Source organism: Saimiri boliviensis, chromosome 10 (genome assembly GCF_048565385.1).
Source record: "Saimiri boliviensis isolate mSaiBol1 chromosome 10, mSaiBol1.pri, whole genome shotgun sequence".
Taxonomy (NCBI): Eukaryota; Metazoa; Chordata; class Mammalia; order Primates; family Cebidae; genus Saimiri; species Saimiri boliviensis.
The window spans coordinates 18,934,469-18,953,126 of NC_133458.1; the positions used below are offsets into that span (position 1 = coordinate 18,934,469).

The 18,658-nt window shown below is 48.1% G+C and overlaps 1 protein-coding gene across 2 annotated transcripts in view; it reads left to right on the forward strand.

Moving 5' to 3' along the window:
* The window catches only part of SVOPL (SVOP like), a 114,541-nt gene that overhangs the window by 18,132 nt on the left and 77,751 nt on the right, over window positions 1–18,658 (forward strand). For both annotated transcript variants that reach the window (XM_003929748.4, XM_010340366.3), the window contains exon 4: window positions 5,706–5,804. In XM_003929748.4, the coding sequence (XP_003929797.2) occupies window positions 5,706–5,804 (99 nt within the window). The remainder of the gene's footprint in view (window positions 1–5,705; window positions 5,805–18,658) is intronic.

Genomic DNA, 18,658 nt, shown 5'->3' on the forward strand with positions numbered 1-18,658 from the left:
GTTTGTCTAAAGACCTGGGGTCGATAGAGAGGAAATGTTCAGGTTAAGATAAAAGATTGTGGTTGCACGTGGTGGCTCATGTCTGTAATCCCAGCACTTTGGGAGGCCGAGGTGGGTGGATCACCTGATGTCAGGAGTTCGAGACCAGCCTGGCCAATGTGATAAAACCCCGTTTTGTTTTGTTTTGTTTGAGACTGAGTCTCGCTCTTGTCACCCAGGCTGGAGTGCAATGGCATGATCTCTGCTCACTGCACCCTCCGTCTTCTGGGTTCAAGCAATTCTCTTGCCCCCACCTCCCAAGCAGCTGGAATTACAGGTGCCCGCCTGTATTTTTTTTTTTTTTTTGTATTTTTAGTAGAGATGGGGTTTCACCAGGTTGGCCAGGCTGGCCTCAAACTCCTGACATTGTGATCCACCCATCTTGGCCTCCCAAAGTGTTGGGATTACAAGTGTGAGCCACTGCATCCAGCTGAAACCGTGTCTTTACTAAAAACACAAAAAATAGCTGGGCGTGGTGGTGGGCGCCTGTAATCCCAGCTACTCGGGAGGCTGAAGCAGGAGAATTGCTTGAACCCAGGAGGTGGAGGTTGCAGTCAGCTGAGACTGCACCACTGCACTCCGGCCTGAATAACAGAGCGAGACTGCGTCTCAAAAAATTTTTAATAAAATAAAGATTGTAGAGACCAAGTTTCTTTTGAAGTCTTATAGTGGCTGCCCTTATGGACAATAGATGGCAATTATTTCCTATTCAGACTTTTAAAAGGTGCTAGACTTTTAGTTAATCTCTTCAGGATTGGGAGGGCCTGGAAGAAAATGATCTGGCTACATTAATAAAGATTCTTTACAGACGCAAATTTTCCCCCACAAAGAACAGCTTTGCAGGGCCATTTCAAAGTACAGCAAAGAAATACATCTTGGGGTAAAATATTTGACTTATTTCTTTTTCACATAATGTTATGCCGGAGTCAGATCAGAAAGTAAGTCACGATATTTAGGGTTAATAAAACCCATCTGATGAGAATGTATGGGCTGTAAGGCATGACTCCCCAGACCCCTTAGACAGGAATTTGAGCAAGATAAAAACAATCAGAGCTGTCCTCAGAGGTGACGTGAGCCTTCAAAGCTAACAAGGTTGAATGCAGAGTCTCTCTTCTGCTGACCTCTGGCTCTGGGCTCTTCAGTCCGGGGGTGTGGAGGGAAGGGTGGGTAGAGATGAGAAAAAGCAGGAACCCCAACAGGTGGATCATCCACAAATCGCTTTCATTCACCTTTGGCAGGTGTTCAGTTATAAGCAAGTGAGCATTTGTATCTATGTTTTGGGAATTCAATGCTCATTTTAAAAAATGATATAAACGGAGGTCCTGGGAAGAAAGGAGAAAACTGGTATTATTTTATGTAAAAACAGAACACATGGCTCTCAAACACTTTGTGTCGAAGAATCGCCAGAGACACCTGCTGTAATTACATATTTTCAGATCCTTTCCGAGGCACTGATGAAGGTTTGTTATTTACTGCTAGGGTTTGAACGTGTCCCTTCCAAAACCCAGGTGATGTCAATGAGATTGTGTTAAAAGGCGGGGCCTTTAAGAGGTGGTGAGACCACGAGGACTCCTCGCTCATGAATGGGATTTAAGGCCCTTAGAAAAGAGGCTTCGCGGAGCAACCGCGTCAGTTTCTTTGCGTTTCTCTTCTGCGACCGCGGTCGTTCCTCCGCTGCGGAGGGAGCGTCCCTCTCCGGGCAGCGGAACCTGCTGGCACTTTGATCTCGGCTCCCAGCTTGCAGAACTGTGAGAAAATAAATTTAGATTCCTTATAAATTGCCCGGTCTCGGGCATTTTGTGATAGCAGCACAAATGGACTAAGACATACGCCATATGCAATTTTGAGGGAAGAAGAATGACAGCTTCACGCAGAGGTTTTCACAGCAGTGGTGATGTCTGTGAGCCCACACTACTACTCCCGCTTCCTCCTTTGGGAGATAAGGTGAGAAAATGTTAAGAACCAGGCGTGGGCCGGGCGCGGTGGCTCACGCCTGTAATCCCAGCACTTTGGGAGGCCGAGGCGGGTGGATCACAAGGTCAAGAAGTTGAGACCATCCTGGTCAACATGGTGAAACCCCGTCTCTATTAAAAATACAAAAAATTAGCTGGGCATGGTGGCGCGTGCCCATAATCCCAGCTACTCAGGAGGAGACTGAGGCAGGAGAATTGCCTGAACCCAGGAGGCGGAGGTTGCGGTGAGCCGAGATTGCGCCATTGCACTCCAGCCTGGGTAACAAAAGTGAAATTCCGTCTCAAAAAAAAAAAAAAAAAAAAAAAAAAGAACTAGGCGTGGTGGCTCATGTCTGTAATCCCAGCACTTTGGGAGGCCAAGGCGGGTAGATCACCTGAGGTCAGGAGTTGGAGACCAGCCGGCCAACATGGTGAAACCCCTGCTCTCCTAAAAATACAAAATTCAGCCAGGTGGTGGCACTCACCTATAATCCCAGCTACTTGGGAGGCTGAGGCAGGAGAATTGCTTGAACCTGGGAGGCAGAGGTTGCAGTGAGCTGAGATCATGCCACTGCTCTCCAGCCTGGGTGACAGAGCAAGACTCCATCTGGGGGTGGAGCAGCGGGAACAAAACAAAACTTCTTGCCCAGATGCATAATGACAATCAGACAGAATGGAAAATCAAAGACAGGGGGTTAGCCCAACAACGGTGTTGGACTGAAGGGTAAAAATGCAAAGGAGGGAGATAAGTGAGAAAATGCTAGAGAGCTCTGACCGACTGGAAGCAGCTAAAAGTTACAGGAAAGGGTTGTGTGGGCCTAGCATGGTGGTTCACGCCTGTAATCCCAGCACTTTGGGAGACCGGGGCAGGCAGATAACCTGAAGTCAGGAGTTCGAGACCAACATGAGGAAACTTCATCTCCACAAAAAATAAAAAATAAAAAATAAAAAAAATCAGCCAGGTGTGGTGGCGCATGCTTGTAATCCCAGCTTCTTGGGAGGCAGAGACTGGAGAATTGCTTGAACCTGGGAGGTGAGGTAGCAATGAGCCAAGATTGTGCCACTATACTCCAGCCTGGGCGACAGAGCAAGACTCTGTCTCAAAGAAAAGAAAAAAAAAAAAAGGTGGTGGGCAATCGTGTGAGCTGGAGGTAGCCATGTGAATTTGACGCATCTTTCAGAAGTATTGTGTTCTCAGGCAATAGTCTATTTCTTTTCCTTTTTCTTGTTTTTTTTCTTTTTTCTTAAGATGGGGTCTAGGCATGTTGCCCAGGCTGGAGTGCAGTGATGTGATCTTAGCTCACTGCAACCTCCATCTCCCAGGCTCAAGCGATTCTCCTTCCTCCCTCCTGTAGCTGGGATTACAGGTGCGTGCCACCACAACCGGCTAATTTATTTTGTATTTTTAGTAGAGGCAGGGTTTCACCGTGTTAGCCAGGCTGGTCTCAAACTCCTGGCCTCAAGTGATCCTCCCGCTTCAGCCTCCCAAAGCGCTGGGATTACAGGTGTGAACCACCTTACCTGGCCAGTCCTGGTCGTCTTTAAGACCTTCTCTGAGGTTGAGAATGAAGCTCCTCTGTGCACCCCACCCTGGCTCCCTGCCTGGCCCCTTTCCCCTAAGGCTACTACTGTATAGCCGAATGGGGTGGAGTTTTACTCCGTATTAGTTTATTTCCTTCTAGAACCCTTTAGAGGAGTGGCATCCTGATTAATATGGATCCAGTTGTTCTGTATTACTGAGGGAAAATGAGTTTCCTAAATCAAACATTCTTCTGAGATTATTAGTGTTATTTTTAGACAGGGTCTTGCTCTGTCACCCAGGCTGGAGTGCAGTGGTGCAAGCTGAGCTCACTGCAACCTCCGCCTCCTAGGTGCAAGTGATTATCACCCTCCCGAGTAGGTGTGCGGTACCACACCCCTCTAATTTTTGTATTTTTAGTAGTGATGAGGTTTTACCATGTTAGCCAGGCTGGTCTCGAACTCCTGGCCTCCGGTGATCAGCTCACCTCAGCCTTCCAAAGTGCTAAGATTACAGACATGAGCCACCAGGCCAGCCTCTTCTGAGATAATGATGTTATCTTACTTCTGATACTTTTTGAACTAAAACTTGCCGGCTGGCCATCTGAACTCTGGACACAACGATAACGCTCTTTGTGGAGAGACAATCACTCTAATATGTGTACTTCAAAGTCCCACACACTAGGGCTGACATAACGCCCTCTTTTTCATCTCAGACCCCCAAGTTATATAAGTATAAACATTATTATAATAACCCATGCAGATATCCTATCAATGTTATCAACAGAACATGTCCCAAACGAATTCGTTTTCTCCTCTATTTTCCTTTTCTTCCTCCTGATAACCTTGTTCCTGTGACTGGTGTCAGTGTTCTTCCCTTCCACCAGGCACAAAAGCTCCATCATCATTCGTGATCCTGTAGCTAATTTTCATCATCTGTCTCTAATTATTCCTTCAATTCTTTTCTAGCATCTCCTTCCTTTGAGAGACAAACCTATCCTTTAGCAGATTGCAAGACACGGATAGAGGATGATACTCTAACTTTGTATTGAAAGAAAGATTTAGTAGCACATGCTACACTGTTTGCTAAATAGACATTTTCGTAGGCTGAGCTCAGTGGCTTACACCTGTAATCCCAGCACACTGGGAGGCCAAAGTGGAAGGATCACTTGAGCCTAGGAGTTTGAGACTGGCCTGGGCAACATAGTGAAGTCCCGTCTTTTTTTTGAGACGGAGTTTCGCTCTTGTTACCCAGGCTGGAGTGCAATGGCGTGATCTCGGCTCACCGCAACCTCCGCCTCCTGGGTTCAGGCAATTCTCCTGCCTCAGCCTCCTGAGTAGCTGGGATTACAGGCATGTGCCACCATGCCCAGCTAATTTTTTGTATTTTTAGTAGAGACGGGGTTTCACCATGTTGACCAGGATGGTCTCGATCTCTCGACCTCGTGATCCACCCGCCTCGCCCTCCCAAAGTGCTGGGATTACAGGCTTGAGCCACCGCACCTGGCCTTTTTTTTTTTTTTTTAAAGACACTTTCCTGCTGATGAACTCATACTATTTTGTACTCATTGCTTTATTTTCTAGCTTTCATGAATCTTACTATCCCAGCTTCTTGAGATCAGAGACTTTTTCAAAAATCCATATTATTATTATTATTATTTAAGATGGGGTTTTACCATGTTGGTCAGGCTAGTCTTGAACTCCCGACCTCAGGTGATCTGCCTGCCTTGGCCTCCAAAGTGCTTGGATTACAGGCATGAGCTACCACGCCCGGCCTCAAAAATCCATTTGTAAGGTGCATGCTCTGCAACTTTCAGGATCATGAGTACAAAACAACAAAGCTGATGAGGATGCTGCCGGTTAGCTGGTTTCACCCCTTAGCAGTGGGAGTGGCCTTCACAGAGCTCCCTCATAGTGCCACCATGCAAATGTATTGCTCAGCAAAATCATCAGTGAATATATGTTACAAATTTTTAGGAACTCTCAAATTGTTCAAACCGTTAAGGTCACATCCATGACAGCTGAAGCTCTATAGTTCCTTATCCAACTAGCAGTGCTGTGTGGGTAACAACAGGTGCTCCCTAAGTGGCGAGGGTCAAAGGGAAGAGGACTAGGTAGGATGACAGCCAGCCAGGTCTGGGATGAAGTGATGACAAGCTGACGCATAGACATGGCATTGTGTCCCTCCTCTTTAAGGTGGTTGAGGCCATGGAGATCATGTTGATAGCTGTTGTGTCTCCGGTCATCCGCTGTGAGTGGCAACTGGAGAATTGGCAGGTGGCATTAGTAACCACGGTAAGTACCTGCCTCCTGTGCTTTTTGGTTCTTGAGGGCCTGGGCTCCCTTTCTTCCATCCTGCAAGGCTGAGAGCCAAAGGGTATCGCACACTGTGGTATGTTGGCTTCCAAAACTCAAGGGTTTGCAGGCTGAAACTCTCATTCAGTGTCTTCCTCACCTTGTTTTCTTTTTCTAGCATGCATAATCTTGAACTGCTTACTATCCAGATGAGAGATGCAAATCAGAAAGTGATCCCTAAGTCATGGGTTAGTCGCAGGTTAAATCGGATCACTCCTTCAACTTGTTAACTCCTTCAACTTGCCTCAAAGACCATGAAGAGTAGCCTTATGGGCCAGGCACAGTGGCTCATGCTTGTAATCCCAGCACTTTGGGAGGCCGAGGCAGACGGATCACGAAGTCAGGAGATGGAGACCATTCTGGCTAAGATGGTGAACCCTTATCTCTACTAAAAATACAAAAAATTAGCTGGGCGTGGTGGCGCACACCTGTAGTTCCAGATACTCAGGCAGGAGAACTGTTTGAACCTAGGAGGCAGAGGCTGTAGTGAGCTGACATTGCGCCGCTGCACTCCAGCCTGGGCGACACAGTGAGACTCTGTCTCAAAAAAGGGGAAAAAAAGGCCGGGCGCGGTGACTCAAGCCTGTAATCCCAGCACTTTGGGAGGCTGAGGCGGGTGGATCACGAGGTCAAGAGATCAAGACCATCCTGGTCAACATGGTGAAACCCCGTCTCTACTAAAAATACAAAAAATTAGCTGGGCATGGTAGCGTGTGCCTGTAATCCCAGCTACTCAGGAGGCTGAGGCAGGAGAATTGCCTGAGCCCAGGAGGCGGAGGTTGCGGTGAGCCGAGATCGCGCCATTGCACTCCAGCCTGGGTAACAAGAGCGAAACTCTGTCTCAAAAAAAAAAAAAAAAAAAAAAGGGGGGAAAAAAAAAGCCTTATTGGCTTGGTACAGTGGCTCATGCCTGTTATCCCAGCACTTTGGGAGGCTGAGGCAGGCAGATCACTTGAGGTCAGGAGTTCAGGACTAGCCTGGCCAAAGTTATGAAACCCTGTCTCTACTAGAAATACAAATATTAGCCGGGCATGGTGGTGGGCACCGGTAATCCCTGCCACTTGGGAGGCTGAGACAGGAGAATTGCTTGCACCTGGGAGATGGAGGTTGCAGTGAGGTGAGATCATGCCATTGGACTCCAGCCTGGGTGATGAGTGAAACTCCATCTCAGAGAAAAAAAAAAAAAAAAGGCCGGGCGTGGTGGCTCAAGCCTATAATCCCAGCACTTTGGGAGGCAGAGGCGGGTGGATCACAAGGTCAAGAGATCGAGACCATCCTGGTCAACATGGTGAAACCCCGTCTCTACTAAAAATACAAAACATTAGCTGGGCATGGTGGTGCATGCCTGTAATCCCAGCTACTCCGGAGGCTGAAGCAGGAGAATCGCCTGAACCCAGGAGGCGGAGGTTGCGGTGAGCCGAGATCGCGCCATTGCACTCCAGCCTGGGTAACAAGAGTGAAACTCCATCTCAAAAAAAAAAAAAAAAGAAAAGAAAAAAAAAGAAAAAAAAAATAGCCTTGTAAGTTGCACATCAGGTTTTGCTAGAAAATGGAATTGAAGACTGGGCATGGTGAGTGGCTCATGCCTATAATCGCAGCACTTTGGGAGGCTGAGCTGGGCAGATCATGAGATCAGGCGATCTAGACCATCCTGGCTAACAAGGTGAAACCCCATCTCTACTAAAAATACACATACAAAAAAGTAGCTGGGCATGGTGGCACACACCTGTAGTCCTAAGCTAATCAGGAGGCTGAGGCAGGAGAATCTTTGAACCTAGGAGGCAGAGGTTGCGACGAGCCGAGATCGTGCCACTGTACTCCAGCCTGGGTGACACAGCCAGACTCTGTCTCAAAAAAAAAGAGAAAAGAAAAAGAAAATGGAATTGAAGATATATATCATTCTTTCAAAAAGTACTTATTAAGTACCAGTTAAGTGCCAGTGGACACTGTATGCATGAGTGCTGGGATTACTACAAGCAGTATCACATCATCTAAATAGTCAGAGGCAGTGACAGGAGGTGAAACTGCAGAGGTGAGCAGGGCCAGAAACACCCCACCTGCTGAGCGTAAATTCCATTCTATAGCCACTGCTCCCCAACATTGGGCCAAACACATATAAGCTCTCCATCCAAAATATGTGACACAAGGCTGAGAGCAGTGGCCCAGAGCTGTAATCCCAGCATTTTGGGAGGCCAAGGCAGGCGGATCACTTGAGGTTGGAAGTTCAAGACCAGCCTGACCAACATGGAGAAGGCCCATCTCTACTAAAAATATAAAATTAGCCAGGCATGGTGGCACATGCCTGTAATCCCAGCTACTCAGGAGGCTGAGGCAGGAGAATAGATTGAACCCTGGAGGAGGCAGAGGTTGTGGTGAGCTGAGATCATGCCATTGCACTCCAGCCTGGGCAACAAGAGCAAAAACTCCATCTCAAAGCAAGCAAACAAAAATGCGATGCAAATACATATGACAGTTTTTCAGATGACCATTTTGTGTAACAAAAATTAATAGTATTACTGACTTTATGGTCATATATTTCTGATTAGATGGGTATGAAAGTACACCTTCTATCACAGAGCTTTGCAAAATCTTTTTTTTTTTTTTTTTTTTTTTTTTTGAGATGGAGTTTCGCTTTTGTTACCCAGGCTGGAGTGCAATGGCACGATCTCGGCTCATCGCAACCTCCGCCTCCTGGGTTCAGGCAATTCTCCTGCCTCAGCCTCCTGAGTAGCTGGGATTACAGGCACGTGCCACCATGCCCAGCTAATTTATTTTTTGTATTTTTAGTAGAGACGGGGTTTCACCATGTTGACCAGGATGGTCTCGATCTCTTGACCTCGTGATCCACCCGCCTCGGCCTCCCAAAGTGCTGGGATTACAGGCTTGAGCCACCGCGCCTGGCTGCAAAATCTTTGATATTAAAAGAGGCTCCTGATGTTTAAGCATGTTGGAGGGTGGGAATGTAATACTGGGGTTCAGGGTGCTCTCAGCTCCCCTGAGAGGATGTTTCTCCAGGTTCTTGGTCTCCTGCCCTCTCAAGAATGAGAGAGGGGATCACGGTGCGGTGCGCAGTAAATGCCGAACTCAAAAGTGTTTGTAGAAAGTGATTTATTTAGAGAGAGAAACAGGAGAAGGAGAGAGAAAGAAACAGGTAACTCTCACAGGGAGTGAGAGAATCCAGGAGAGGAAAGCAGCTTCCACACTGAGTGGAAGGGAACAGAGAGAGATGGAGTTTAGGAGGGGAAGACAGGCATCCACGAGAGAGTGTGGAAGGGGACTCCAGAGGGGAAATCCAGGACAGAGAAAAACAACTTCCACGAATGGAGTGTTCATGGAAGGAGATACAAATGTGGAATCCGAAGGGGTGTGTAAGAAGAAGAGAATAATTTTTTTTTTTTTTTTTTTTTTTTTTTTTTTTTTTTTGAGACGGAGTTTCGCTCTTGTTACCCAGGCTGGAGTGCAATGGCGCGATCTCTGCTCACCGCAACCTCCACCTCCTGGGTTCAGGCAATTCTCCTGCCTCAGCCTCCTGAGTAGCTGGGATTACAGGCACGCGCCACCATGCCCAGCTAATTTTTTTGTATTTTTAGTAGAGACGGGGTTTCACCATGTTGACCAGGTTGGTCTCGATCTCTTGACCTTGTGATCCACCCGCCTCGGCCTCCCAGAGTGCTGGGATTACAGGCGTGAGCCACCGCGACTGGCCCAGAAGAGAACTTTTAACCTGGGAGCAACCCCCGCCTTCTCTAAGACCCCTGGCCAATGAAAGGAGTTCCTTAGAACTTCCCATGGACTGACTTTTAGTTTCTTCCGCATCCGCAAAATTTAAACAAACTGTTAAATCTCCTGGATGCAGATCGATGGGAGGTGGAGAACATATGGCCCTGGGAAGTTCTTGCCTTAGAAACTACGCCCCCTTGTGGACCCAGTAAGAGAATACATTCCCTCGGGAAGCCATTGGAAGGCTTTAAGGAAGGATGTGGTCAGTTTTCTAAGAACTCCAAGGAGATGAAGCTGCAGGGTAGAAGGCCAGTGAGGGTATGACTGTCGTAAGGTTCATCTTTCCCAGTGCCCAGACAGAGCCAACTTATCAAGCAGGGGAGCTGCTATAAAGTGTTTAATACACATAGAGCTGGCTAAACCAGAGGCCAGAGTTTTATTATTACTTATATCAGCCTTCCTGAAAATTTGGAGGCAAGGTTTTTTTAAAGATCGTTTGGTGGGCAGGAGGCTAGGGAATGGATATTGCCGATTGGTTGGGAATGCACTCATAGGGGTGTAGAAAATGGATCTTGTATGCTGAGTCTGCTTTTGCGGAGGAGGGCACAGGACCAGTTGAGTCAGGACGTCATGGGTCCGGGTGGAGTCATCCTGTCATCAAAAACGCAAAAGTCTGAAAAGATGTCTCAAGAGGCAATCTTAGGTTCTACAATAGTAGTAGTATTTACAGGAGTAATTGGAGAAGTTGCGAATCTTGTGACTTTCAGAACAAAGGTTGTAAAGTGGCTGGTAATCCTTTAAGCCTACATCTTAACAGAATTCAGGCCCCTCTCACAATCCTAACCTGGTGGCCTTTTATTACTTCTATAAAGATGTTTTAGTTTTGGGAAGAGCTATTATCATCTAAACTATAAACTAAATTTCTTCCAAAGTTAGCTTGGCCCATGCCCAGGAAGGACCAAGGACAGTTTGGAAGTTAAAGGCTAAAATGATTTCATTAGGTTGGATCTTGTTCACTGTCATAATTGCTCACCGTTACAATTTTTGCAAAGATTTGCAACTAGCAGGTGAGGAAAGGTTGATTTATTTGGGTATTGCAGCTGGTTTTAATGAAGACAGGACTTTGTAGGTGCCAAGGGAAGACTTCTCGTCACCTTCCAAAGGTTCATTGAAAATCAACGGATAGAAGGTAGATTCACGGGAAATGAGGCATACAAAATTTTATTTTGATGGGCGTAGCAGGGAGGAATCACAAGAGTAATTACCAATAACACAGTGCGATACAGGAACATATATAACCTTTTTCACAGGGGAGAAGGATGGTGGGCAAAGATTCTTTAGAGGAGCAATAAGTCGTTAGGGAGAATGGATGGACCCGGGAGGTGAGGCGGGGAGTTGCAGAGGAACAAAAGTTGTTATGCAGATGAATTTCCCGGGGTGATCTCTGGGAGCTGCCCTCAGGTGACTAGGTGGAAAGTCTGGGGCAAGATAATACCCCCACAGGGTATTATCACAGCTTGTCACAGCTTTGAACTCCTGGGCTTAAAGAATCCTCTCACCTGCCAGGTGAAGTGGCTTTCACCTGTAATCCCAGCACTACGGGAGGCTGAGGTAGGCGGACCACCTGAGGTGGGAAGTTCGAGACCTGCCTTACCAACATGGAGAAATCCCGTCTCTACTAAAAATAAAAAAAAAAATTAGTGGGTTGTGGTGGCACATGCCTGTAATCCCAGCTGCTCGGGAGGCTGAGGCAGGAGAATTGCTGAAACCTGGGAGGCGGAGGTTGCGGTGAGCTGAGATCGCGCCATTGCACTCCAGCCTGGGCAACAAGAGCAAAACTCTGTCTCAAAAAATAATAAAAATAAAAATGAATTTAAATAAATAAATAATCCTCAGCCTCCTGAGTAGCTGGGATGTGGGTCACCACACCTGGCTAATTTGAAGAGGCTGGTCTCTAACTCCTGGCCTCGAGGGATCCTCCTGCCTAGGCCTCTCAAAGTGTTGGAATGACAAACGGAGTCACTGTCCCTGGCCCAGCTGCATTCCTTTCGGAACCAAGCTTCCTTGACCAGATAAGGAAATCTGGTCAAGAGAGTCCTGCCCTGTACAAGTGCCAGTCATGGTTGTATCACTTTCTGAGCCCCAACAACTGAATAGAAAGAGGAGCCCAGGTGCTCAAATCCTCACTAAAGGGAGTGTCAGGGAGGTAAGTAGACTATGATGGGCGGAGGGATAGCAGTCAGTTGGCAGAGGCCTTGGGGACAAATTCTGTAAGATAGTAAGAGTTAGTCTGAAGCTGGTGGTGAATTCTAGAAGGATTCCTCCTGCCCCCTAAGCTTACAAGGCTGTGTGGAAAGGAGTAGCCCCCGAAGGTGGCAGGGTAAGAGGATTCCCTGTCACTCCCTGCCTTAAATCTTACCTGTGAATTTTAATCTTTAGGGGGTACCAGGGAAAAGTCCCCCTCACCGGAGGAACTGGTTAGTTCTCTCAGATAATGGATGGTATTGCCCAATTGTGTTTTGCTTTGTTTTGGAGAGTAGGAAGTTTGGATTCCAGTTGTCTGCCCAATCATAGCACATCTAAAAATCTGCCCTTATTATTATTAACCTAAATTAGATACTGAGGGAAAAATCTCATTCAGCTGAGGTTTATCGAGCCAGAGCTTGAGGGCATGACTGGGAAGAATGTAACGTCCAGCAGGTCAGATCGCTTTCACTGACTCCGTTTCAATTTTGCAGTGGTGGTTTTAAGAACACCAGTTGCACAGAAACATCTGTAGCTTGAAGCAGAGGTTTCTGGGTGACTCAAGATTTATATTCTTTTTTTGTGTGTGTGTGACAGAGGTTCGTTCTTGTGGCCCAGGCTAGAGTGCAGTGGTGTGATCTCAGCTCACTTCAACCTCGGCTTCCTGGGTTCAAACGATTCTCATACCTCAGCCTCTTGAGTAGCTGAGAGTACAGGCACCCGCCACTATGCCCAGATAATTTTCATAGCTTTGGTAGAGATGAGGTTTCACCACGTCGGCCAGGCTGGTCTCGAACTCCTGACCTCCGGTGATCCGCCTGCCTCGGCCTCCCAAAGTGCTGGAATTATAAGCCGGAGCCATTGTGCCTGGCTTATATTCTTTAAAGGAAAGAAAGTATGTAGGAAGCGGTGGGTAGCCAGCCAATGAGACAAATGGTTACATTTTTGTGAGATTTTAATTAATGCCCAGTAAATCTACATTTATATAAGATGAGGTGAACACTGGAAGAAAAGGGGATTAAGGAGACCATCAATTATGTAGACATCTCAGGGTAGGTGGAAAAATGATCTCATCTTCTGCACCTGGGAAAATGAGCTTGCCACCAACAATATCAGTGTGAAATCTAACAGATAGATGTTAGTTGTAGAAGCTAGACTTAGATTGAAAACGTAAGTTAAAATAGACATGTCTTTGTTTTGTAGGAGGATATGGATCTTGAAGGTTTCAAGGCCAGCAAAGAATTTTTGGTGGGGTGAGGGGCTGGCCGATGGATATAGTGCTTTGATGTAAGATTGTAAAGAAACAGCTATTCATCTGGGAAAAGGATGGCCAGTGTTGCGTGACTATCTTCAGGTTTAACCTCCTCTTTGGTATAATGAGTTTGGAAGTCCCAAGAAGTTTTATTTTTTCCATTATTTTTATTTTATTTTTGAGATGGAGTCTCACTGTGTCACCAGGCTGGAGTGCAGTGGCACAATCTCAGCTCACTGAAACTTCCGCCTCCCAGGTTCAAGCGATTCTCCTGTCTTAGCCTCCCAAGTACCTGGGACTACAGGTGGTCACCACCAAGCCTGATTTTTGTATTTTTAGTAGAGACGGGTTTTCACCATGTTGGCCAGGATGGTCTTGATCTCTTGACCTCATGATCAGCTTGCCTCGCAAAATACTGAGATTATAAGTGTGAGCCACCATGCCCATCCTCATTTTCCCATTATATTATTTTAGTTCCATTTCCCTTGTTAAAACTCCTGTTATAGGGAACTGAAGTTGACATCTTGCATTACTTATTAAACTCCTGTTGGCTGGGTGTGGTCGCTCACGCCTGTAATCCCAGCACTTTGGGAGGCCGAGGCAGGCGGATCACCTGAGGACGGGGGTTCGAGACCAGCCTGACCAACATGGAGAAACCCTGTCTCTACTAAAAAAAAAAAAAAAAAAAAAAAAAAAAAAAATTAGCTAGGTGTGGTGGCACATGCCTATAATGCCAGCTACTTGGGAGGCCGAGGCAGGAGAATCGCTTGAACCTGAGAGGCAGAGGCTGAGATTGTGCCATTGCACTCCAGCCTGGGCAACAAGAGTGAAACTCTGTCTCAAAATAAAAGACAAAACAAAAAAAAAAAACCCTCCTGCTATTAATTTTGGTGCCCTGGTTCCTTTTTCTGTTTTTAAAGCCCTAATACTTGTTGTCCAAAAGACCAGCAGGATGGCTAACTAATAGCAAGAACGGCTTTATTGGCAGTAGTGATTTGCAAGCATGGAAGAGACAGTCTCCGGTGCACTGAAGGTGCTCTCTCTTGGAAGAGGAGGACAGGTTAGGCTTTATGTTCCACAAGCCTATCCCTTCCTCATCCGTCTTTGGCAGGTTTAGGGGCAAAGCTGTATGTATCTTCGAGGTGAGCCTACATGCAGACTAGGTAAGCATATATGCAACATACATCACTTGTTCACTTTGGGGCAGGGTTTTAGCAGTAAAATAAGGTGGAATTTGGCTCTTTATATCAAAAGGTGAACTATAGAACATAAACACTGTGCACTGCCTGTATCAGCTTCTGAAACTGGCCTGAGGTCTGCAGTGGCTTATCAGAAAAGAATGTCTGTAAGGCTGGTCCTCTGGCCAGTCAGGACTCTAGTGGTCTGGGTGGTAAATCAGCTTGGTATCTCAGAGAATTCAGAAATCTGCCATGCCTGCCAGGCCCTGAACCCTTGACCTGTAGATAACGTTCCTTTACTTAACCTTGGGGCCCATCTTAGTTGCTGAAGTGGTGTCTCTTCTGGTGTTTCAGATCATATAGAAAAATTTTAGAAATAGAACAAGGTGTTTCCTTAGACTCGTAATAAAGTGACTCGATTGGTTTCCATTTTCTCCTATGTATAAAATACAATTACAGTTTAGAAAGTGTCAACCTAAAATAACAGAGCAGCTATCCAGAGAAATGAGTTTATCTGGAAAGGAATGATAGGGATTACAATTTGGGAATTCCTGTACTGTGGTGAACCATGGCCTGGCCATAGGTGTACCCAGGAAGGCAAGGAAAGGCAAGAGTTTTTTAAAGGCAAAATGAGGAAGGCTATATAAGTTATTTTGAAATACTTGTCCTTGGCTACAAGGATCAGTAACAACAGTGGCATCAGTTCAAGGCTGAACAGGCTGGATATTGTCCTTGCAGAAGCAGTCTTTTTTTTTTTTTTTTTGCCCAGGCTGGCCTTGAATTCCTGGGCTCAAGGAATCAGTGGTCTTGTTGCAAGGCTGTGGTTTTCAGAGTCCTGGGTGCAGTTTTTGTGCAAGGCACGTGTGCATGACAACCCCTCCTCTGTTGCCTATGATCCCATTTTGGTAGGGTGGCCTAACTCCATTTTGGTCCTCATGGCTTTCATCAAAGTGTTACTTGCCAATCCTTGCATCTTTAGGGTGACTCTATAACTTTATATTGCTTTTTGTTTCTTTGAGATGGAGTTGCGCTCTTGTTGCCCAGACTGGAGTGTAATGGCATGATCTTGGCTCACCGCAACCTCTGCTTCCTGGGTTCAAGCAGTTCTCCTGCCTCAGCCTTACAAGTTGCTGGGATTACAGGCACGTGCCACCACGCCCGGCTAATTTTGTATTTTTAGTAGAGACGGGGTTTCTCCATGTTGGTCAGGCTGCCCTCGAACTCCTGACCTCAGGTGATCTGCCTGCCTCAGCCTCCCAAAGTGCTGGGATTACAGGCGAGAGCCACCGCGCCCGGCTAACCTTGTATTTAATTCTAACTGATCTGCACCTCAGTTGGTTTGTATATATGCACGTCTTACTTAGTTCCTTGAGAATGCTGGAGATCCACGTGTGGCATTTGACTTGTTACTATAAAATTACATGATACAGTTTTTTTTTTAGTACATCATACACATGTAAATGCGATATTTACAGCTCACTTTTCATTGGCTGCATTTGTGTTGTTTCCTAACGGTACCTACAGAGGCTCCTTCTGGCAGGTCCGCAGTCTCTGTCCTTAACGCCATCACAGCTCCGAAGACCTCTCTAAGCAACTGAACTCGCCCGAGGCGAGGCTGTGTCCTGCTCTGGGCTCCTCCTGTCCTCCTATCTGGGCTTAGCCCGCCTGACTCTGGCCCTGTTCCTGAGCTTCCTGGGAACAGTTCTGCTAACGGAAGGGCCAGGCTAATGAGCAACTTTGCTACCGTCTCCCGGGCCCCGCAACCCCGTTTTCTGAGCAGTTGTTAATTGAGGAAACTGAAGGATTGTGGAGCTATGACAGCTCTTGTGTTTTGTGAGTCAGAGTTAATGCTGAAAAACACCTCATGTGGTACTTAAATCAGAAACAGAAGAGTCATGTTTCGTATTAAAGACAAGCACCTGCAGAAAAGAGCTGACCCTCGGGATGTGGCGAGAGTGCTGGGGGAGGGGGTAGGGGTTGAGCGCGGGCGGGGGGGGGGGAAATGGGTCGGTCGGTGGGGGGATGGGTGGGGAGTGGGGGTCGAGCACGGTGGAGGGGGAGTAGGGGTCGAGCGGGGGTGTGGGAAGTAGAGGTCGAGCGCTGGGGGGTGGGGAGTAGTGGTCGACCACTGGGGTGGAGGAGGGGTGAGGGAAGGTCGAGTGCGGGGGTTGAGGGGGAAGGTTGGGGCGGTGGGGTAAGTGTCGAGCGCACGGGATGTGAGAGCAGGGGGAAGGTTGAGTGCGGGAGTGTTGGGGGAAGGGTCGAGCGGGGGGAGGGGTGGGGGAAGGAGGGCGTAGGAGGAAGAGTTGGGGGAAGCCGGAGCAGCATGCGGGGGAGGGGAGAAGCGCACAAGAGAGGGTCAGGGGCGTGCGCATATCCGATGGAGGATCAGGGGCGTTAGGAGGCTAGGGTGCGCCTGATGGAGGATTGAGGATGCTGGAAGATTAGGCGTGCACCCAGTGCAGGGTCAGGGGTGCGCCCGATGGAGGGTCGCGGTGCTGGAGGGTTAGGCGCATGCCCGATAGATGATCGGGGTGCTGGAGGATTAGGCCCGTGTCCCGCGGAGGGTCAGGAGTAAGCCGGATGGAGAATACGTGGTGCTGGAGGGTTAGGCGCGCACCCGATAGACGGTCAGGGACGTGTCTGATGGAGGATTAGGGGCGCCAGAGGGTTAGGCACGCGCCGGATAGAGGATCGGGGTGCTGGAGGATTAGGCGGGTGTCCCGCGGAGGGTCAGGGGTGAAGGATTCCGGGCGCTGGAGGGTTTGGTACGCCTCTGTTGGGGGTTCAGGGTCGTGCGGAATAGAGGATCAGGGGCGCTCGAGGATTAGGCGCGCGCCCGATGAGGGGGATCAGGGTTGTGTGGAATAGAGGATCATGGGCGCTCGAGGGTTGGGCGCGCGCCCGATCGGGGGCAGGGGTCAGAGTCGTGCGGAATGGAGGATGAGAGGCGCTCGAGGGTTAGGCGCGCACCCGATGGAGGGTGGTCAGGGTCGTGCGGAATGCAGGATCAGGAGCGCTCGAGGGTTTTGTGCGCCCTACGTGGGGCGCGCGAGCCGAGGAGGACGTCTTCCGGGTGCAGAGTGGCGGGTAGCGCAGAAGGGCGCAGTAGGGCGGGGGCGGGGCCGGCGGGAGAGGGGGCGCCACTGAGGCTTGGGGGCGAGGGAAGGAAGGGGGGAGACGTAGAACCGGAGCCCCCGCGAGCTTACAGGTTTCTGTCTGCACAGTCTAACGGGGCTACTGACGTTTCTGCCCTAGAAAGTGTAGCGCACGGGGCCCCGTCGCGGCTTTTGTCGTGCAGGAATACATACGATGAATTTTTCATGCTTCCGTGTGGGAGAAAGGCATTTGTGTCTTCCCTCTGAAGAGTGAGGGAAGGAGAAAAAAAGCACAACAGCGACAGCTAAAGGGAAACAGAGCCGTGTCTGGTTTGTTTTCCCCAGAAATGTGAGCTAACAGCATTCCTTCGATTGCCCTGGAGGCCGTCAGTCAGGGCTGCAGTGAAGCCTGAGCTGCTTGAAGGCAGGAAAAGAAGGAGCTGAGAGGCGCAGTTATAATAAATAACACCCTGGGGGCAAATCCCAGGTCCTTGAATTTTACCAGGGGAGGGCAGGCCATTGTGAGAACGAGCAAGGAAAAGAAGTAGGTTTATCTTAGGACTTATATATGTTCTGAAGAGTTTTTTAAATGAGTGATTGCATTTGGTGTTTAAAGAAATGTTTGTCATAAAGGGAGACTGCTTCTAGTCATCCCAATTTGTGTGTTGAATAAGGCAGAGCATGAATGGAGACTTCTAAAAGTTACAGTGGAAATTCACAAGTACACATCGGAATGGAGCCGAAGCTGTCCTGTAGCAGCTCCGAGGACCTCGTTTCCACCTGCGGGGCGGGGAGGGGGGGATTGCGGGGAGGTGTCTCCCTTGTTAGGAGATTGAGTGGGATCCGCTAACAGGGAGCATAAACTCCTGCCTTTAAAATCCTGAACATAAGCCGGGCGCGGTGGCTCAAGCCTGTAATCCCAGCACTTTGGGAGGCTGAGGCGGGTGGATCACGAGGTCGAGAGATCGAGACCATCCTGGTCAACATGGTGAAACCCCGTCTCTACTAAAAATACAAAAAATTAGCTGGGCATGGTGGCACGTGCCTGTAATCCCAGCTACTCAGGAGGCTGAGGCAGGAGAATTGCCTGAACCCAGGAGGCGGAGGTTGCGGTGAGCTGAGATCGCGCCATTGCACTCCAGCCTGGGTAACAAGAGTGAAACTCCGTCTCAAAAAAAAAAAAAAAAAAAAAAAATCCTGAACATAAAGTGTGTCAGGAGCAAGCAAGCGCTTTGTGAAACCCTGTTCTTTCAATTAACTCCCATTCCTCACGTATTTCCAGCCTACTTCTAGTGCAAATGG